At 35.0% G+C, this 6,000-nt stretch overlaps 1 protein-coding gene across 1 annotated transcript; it reads left to right on the top strand.

The window, feature by feature from the left end:
* The first annotated feature begins 2,014 nt into the window (after positions 1-2,014).
* Positions 2,015-3,095, top strand: LOC139857727 (probable CCR4-associated factor 1 homolog 11). Its single transcript, XM_071846556.1, has one exon. It carries the CDS (start codon positions 2,079-2,081, stop codon positions 2,913-2,915), a length of 837 nt encoding a protein of 278 aa, XP_071702657.1. The 5' UTR covers positions 2,015-2,078; the 3' UTR covers positions 2,916-3,095.
* Positions 3,096-6,000: the final 2,905 nt, after the last annotated feature.

Below are 6,000 nucleotides of genomic sequence, written 5' to 3'. Positions count from 1 at the left end.
TCAAGTCGCCAATAAGTCGACGCTTGTTGTTGCCTCAATAAATAGAGCCAAAAATCGTTAAAAAAGAACTTAAAAGGCATGTCAGGTGGAAGTTGTTGTGCAAACAAAGAGCCAACCACCCGTAACAAATCAAACACAACCCATGCACCTTTACGGTAGACATTCCCGAAATCACACAACTGAGTGAAAACCAACCAACCTTAGGGGCAAGTAGGGTCATCTTCAGCCATAGTGGCCCCAAGATGAACCGAACGATGTGAGGCACCTGATCATACATACGTACATACATACGTACATACATACATACATCCGTAGATAAAACATACTTGCATATATACATGAAACATACATATATACATACAAACATATAGGCATATAGCCAAAGTCTCAGAGTACAACAATAAGCAAGTGTCAAGTTGGCACAGCAACACACTAATTACATATACAAAATTATGATATTATTATAAAATATAAAATAAAATATATATTAAAATAAATAGAAGTGATCATTACACACCACTTTTTGATTCATGTACATTTTTATTTCATAAATTTCAAGTTATGCCTTTCGATTAATATTGGGAGCTGAGCTCATATTATTATTGAAAGTATAATTAAAAATAAAATAGATAATTATGTGTACATGCATCAAAAAAGTGGTGTCACCTTCCTAAAATAAAGGGCATAAGTAAAGTAGAATAATACTCCCTTCGTCCTAATTTAATACTCCACAGACAAAAGGGCACACAGTTTTAGGAAGTTCCACTAACTTCATTTATTCACCAATGAAATATTTTCTCTCTCCAGATCCACCAATCAAATATCCTCTTTCCTTTCTATTTATGGAAGTGGACTATTAATTTGGGACATCCCAAAATAGAAAAACAGGACTATCTAATTGGGACGGAGATAGTATATAACACAAACAAAAATATTTTAATTTAAAGTTTAACAAAAATACTTTAAAAGTAAAATGGAAGGCTATTAGAATGAGATGAAGGACTAATAAATAATAAAATCAAATTTAAAAAACAAAATACAAAATACAAAATAAAAATATAAAATAAAATTAAATTAAATTAAATTAAATTAAAATTAAAAGAAAAATAGTAATAAAAAGAAAAGAAAAAGGCAAGTTCTTGTCCCTTTCCTTAGCACTACTAAAATTAGTCAAACAAAGCTGGACGCCATTGAAATTAAATGAATCTAGACTTGATCAATCCCCCTTATTCCATCCACCATCCCTTGCTTTCTTCTATATATTTACTTATCTTTCAATTTCATACATATACGTATACATATGAAATTGAAAGATGAAGTGAATTATTAATAATAAAATAGATAATTATGTGTATATGCATCAAAAAAGTGATGTCACCTTCCTAAAATAAAGGGCATAAGTAAAGTAGAATAATATATAACACAAATAAAAATATTTTAATTTAAAGTTGAACAAAAATACTTTAAAAGTAAAATGGAAGGCTATTAGAATGAGATGAAGGACTAATAAATAATAAAATCAAATTTAGAAAAAAAATACAAAATACAAAATAAAAATATAAAATTAAATTAAATTAACCAACGAAGCATTGCTTCAGTGGTACCCGGCCCATATGATCCTAGGCCCCACGTTTGCAAAGATGGAAAAGGAAAATCATGCAGGCTCGAATCCGAGTTCTGGCAAGCTGTAGGGGTTTATGGTAATGGCATTTCGCTAGGCTCCAGGGGACTACGTGGACCGCTGGATGGGTTGACAAATGTCAACACAGGGCTTGCATATCCCTGCCGAAACATATGTTTTGGAAAAGGAAAATTAAATTAAATTAAATTAAAATTAAAATAAAAATAATAAAAAGAAAAGAAAAAGGCAAGTTCTTGTCCCTTTCCTTACACACTACTAAAATTAGTCAAACAAAGCTGGACGCATTGAAATTAAATGAATCTAGACTTGATCAATCCCCCTTATTCCATCCACCATCCCTTGCTTTCTTCTATATATTCAACTTCATCTTTCAATTTCATACATATACATATACAAATACATATATCTATTGTGAATTATAATTATACGTTTAATCATGTCTAATTGTACCGATAAAACAATTACAGTTAGAGAAGTATGGTCTCATAACCTAAAATCCGAATTTAATATAATCCGATCGATAATCGATCAACATTCATACATCTCAATGGACACAGAGTTCCCCGGCGTTGTATTCCGTCACTCTACGCTCACCGGAACACCATACAGCCACCATCGTCAACCGTCGGAACACTACGAGCTACTTAAATCAAACGTTGACGTTTTGAATATCATACAGTTAGGTCTTACTCTGTCTGATGCTTCTGGAAACTTGCCACGTGTGAACGGGACTAATCAACGGTTCATCTGGCAGTTCAATTTTAACGATTTCGATGTGGCGCGTGATGTGCACGCGCCAGAATCAATTGATTTGTTGAAACGACAAGGGATTGATTTTGAACGGAACCGTGTTGAAGGGATTGACTCAGGGGTATTTGCTGAGTTGATGATGTCATCTGGTTTAGTTTGTAATGAATCAGTTAGTTGGGTGACGTTTCATAGCGCCTATGATTTCGGGTACCTGTTGAAGGTGCTCACGCGCCGTCGTTTGCCGGAAGTGTTGACGGAGTTTTTGGATGTTTTGAAGGTGTTTTTTGGTGAGAATGTTTACGATGTGAAGCATTTGATGAAGTTTTGTCATACCGGTTTGTATGGTGGGTTGGACCGGGTTGCTACTTTGTTAGATGTGAACCGAGTTGCTGGGAAGTGTCATCAGGCCGGTTCAGATAGTTTGCTGACGTGGCATGCCTTTCAGAAAATTAGAGATGTGTATTTTGTTGAAGTCGGACCGGAAAAATATGCCGGAGTGTTGTATGGCCTAGAAGCTTGTTAAATAGATTTAAATCAAATTGTAAAATTAGTTTATCAGAATTTAATTTATTTTTTTGTTTAAATGATATGTAGATCCCAAGTTGCTTACTTGCAATTACGGAGTAAAAGTTTAGATTCTTTGATTTTTAAATATATATACAAAGCCGTTTGATTTTTAAATGTACATTCTCTTTCACAAGAGAGCAAGTAAAAACCAGCTCAAATCCACTTTATACATGCTTCTTCACTCTTAAATAAATTATTCACTTTATTATTTATATTTAAAAAATAATGATTCATTTACAAAAGGAAAAAAATAACAAATATAATATCATTCTTGGTCTTCATGTGGACAAAAGAATGAGCTCGATGGCTGTTTGGGATGAGGTAGTTAACAGTTAACACTCATGGCTAGATTGAATCCTTGAAAGTCTAAGCTCCTCTCAATAGGCAGAAGATTAACTATTGTGAAATCGATATTAGGAAATTTGCCTCTTTATTACATGTCTTTATTTAGGCACCCTACTTCAGTTCATAATTCTTTATAGAAAACTTGAGAAGAAACTTGATAATAAGTCACAAGGATTGGTTGGAACCTAATGATAGCCGCCAAGAATCGTGGGGGTTTGAGCATCGTCAGTTCAAAGTCAAAGTATTTAAGTTTGCTTAAGGGGTGTTTGGAATTGCGTTTTGAAAAATCAATTATGCGTTTTTAATAATTAAAATCAAATAATCAGCGATAAGAAAACGCATTAAGTTAGTAAAGTGTTCGGATTTGTTTATGCTGTTTGAAGTTGCGATAATTAAATAATTGATTTTTAAGTGTTTGGCAAAGTAAATTATTTATATGATTTAGTGTGTAAAATGGCAAAAATAGACATTGTGAATTTTTATTAAAAGAGCATTAGGATTCAGGAAAATTCGTTAAACCATACAATTTCAATAACTGCATCTAATGGTACAAAATAAAACAATAAAAAGAATATATTCATATGACAATAATATAATATAATTAATTAATAAAAATACTAAGAAGAAATTAAGAAGTAGAAAAAGATAAGAGGGAATGGCATACATACGTATAACATATAGACATGGTGGAAATGCAATCATGATTTACTCTCCATGAAAGGTATTTTATATTTAAGTACTAAGTGTAAGGGCTTACGAGTAAATTTGACCATAAAGTCATTAAATTGAAAATCACGATTGCCCTGCAGTATGCAACTCCTTGCTTCTTAATTCCTGCGTTTTGACACCTACAAATCGTGAATAAGTGTTTTTTATTTTTTAGTTTTCCAAACACTTTTAATAGATTTTTTGCGTTTTCAAAACGTGATAATTAAATAATCACTCTCAAATCGCAAAGCCAAACACCCTCTTAGTAAATAATGGTGTCGTTTTAAACATGAAAAGGAGGCACTTTAGCAAAAAGTGATTGTCTCAATTCATGGCATTGATGGTGTAATGCTTCCTAGTTCAGGTCAAAGACCATTCGGGCAAGCTTGAAAAAACATTATAAAGGTTGGAGTTTTGGTAAACAAGATCGGGGTAAATTTGTTGAACTCAATGATCCGAAAGGTAGGGCAAGGTAACGAAGTATTCTTTTGGCCAGTCTTATGGACTCATGATTTAAAATCATGTCTCTCTTAATGTTTCCCAAGACTATTTTAGAATCTAATAAAATGGTCAAAGTTGCGGATCGTGTTACCAATGACCTCGCTAGTTGCCTAGTTTCAAAGGTGTTGGGGATCGGAATTCTACAATTCGTGGCAGAACAATAGATGAATTACGATCGTTGGAAATCATCTTACTATCTGCTGATTAACTGCGATTGAACGAAGTTGATTGTTGGTGGTGGAGTTTGAGCCGAAAAGGTAAGTATACTGTATATGACTTATCTAAATAATTGATGACAAGTTACATGGTGTGGATTCGGTAATAGGTTCTTTCAAATGGCTTCCTTGCCGAAAAAATAAACATGTTTAATTGGAGGCTTAGCTTGAATAAGATCCCAACTCTTGTTAATCTTGCTGCAAGAGGGGTGAATTTAGCCGTGTTCTCTGCCATTTCTGTCATATAGTGGTTGAAGACATCGATCATTTATTTACTGCGTGCACTTTCATGGCTTCACTTTGGAGTTTTAATACTTGGTGGGGTTTAAATAGCACAGTTCTGAATGGTGTACTAATGCTATAAGAAGGGCGAATTTTCAAACGGGGATCAGACCTTAATACGCATGTCCAGCATCCAGGTACATTTTGCTTTGGTTAATTTGAAAATGGCATAATAAACTAGTTCATAATGCTGCTAATCGTCGGGTTGCTATTTTACAAGAAGATATTTTGTGCTTATAAAAAATGCTCGCTCAAATATTTGGATTACAAATAGGAAGAAAAAATGTTCTATTAATTGGGAACAATGGAAAATAGATCCAATGCAGCTTGGTCCATTCTGCTGAATAACCTATCAGTTGAGATTTGTATTGTGGCTGTTAAGAGTATGATGATACGCATAATGATCCGTTTTAAAAAGACACTAATTAGCAGCATCCCGCCTAGGGTTTACCCGGCGTAGCCCATCCCGGAAAAGAACATCTTCCCGGCATCACCTCAGTAACCTGACCAGAAGGTTACTATGTACATACCCGGGGAGTATCACGCCGGACAGAGGCTAGCTGGGGACGCTACGTAAAAATCCAGCCTGGACAAGCATGCACGCTACCGGCATCACCTAGCCGGATGCAAAGGCATTAAGAAGACAAGGACTATATTAACACACAAATAAGCCTGTTGATAAACTCGCAACAATCTTGCTCGGACGTAACATTACCGTAAAGAAACACTCGGCAAACTATTCTTGCCCGGACGAAGAGTAAGACATTTCCCCGTCACAGCCTAGACGGATATACCACACTCTCGGAAACTCCCGCGTCTTACCAACTTAGGTGTTTAGTCCTGGGATAAGCACGCCATCCCGGAACAAACGCACCATCCAACAAGCACGTTGTCCCGAAACAAACGCATCTTCCGGAACATGTCCACGCTCCCGGAGCAAACATACAAACAAACTGCACGCCACGGCAGCCCTTGAATCTAGGAAAGTAT

This window comes from Rutidosis leptorrhynchoides, chromosome 7 (assembly GCF_046630445.1).
Source record: "Rutidosis leptorrhynchoides isolate AG116_Rl617_1_P2 chromosome 7, CSIRO_AGI_Rlap_v1, whole genome shotgun sequence".
NCBI classification, from domain to species: Eukaryota; Viridiplantae; Streptophyta; class Magnoliopsida; order Asterales; family Asteraceae; genus Rutidosis; species Rutidosis leptorrhynchoides.
This window is presented reverse-complemented; position numbering and strand designations above follow the sequence as displayed.

Coding starts and splice junctions, on each gene's coding strand:
- LOC139857727 (XM_071846556.1), top strand. CDS start 2,079: ATGTCTAATTGTACCGATAAAACAATTACAGTTAGAGAAGTATGGTCT.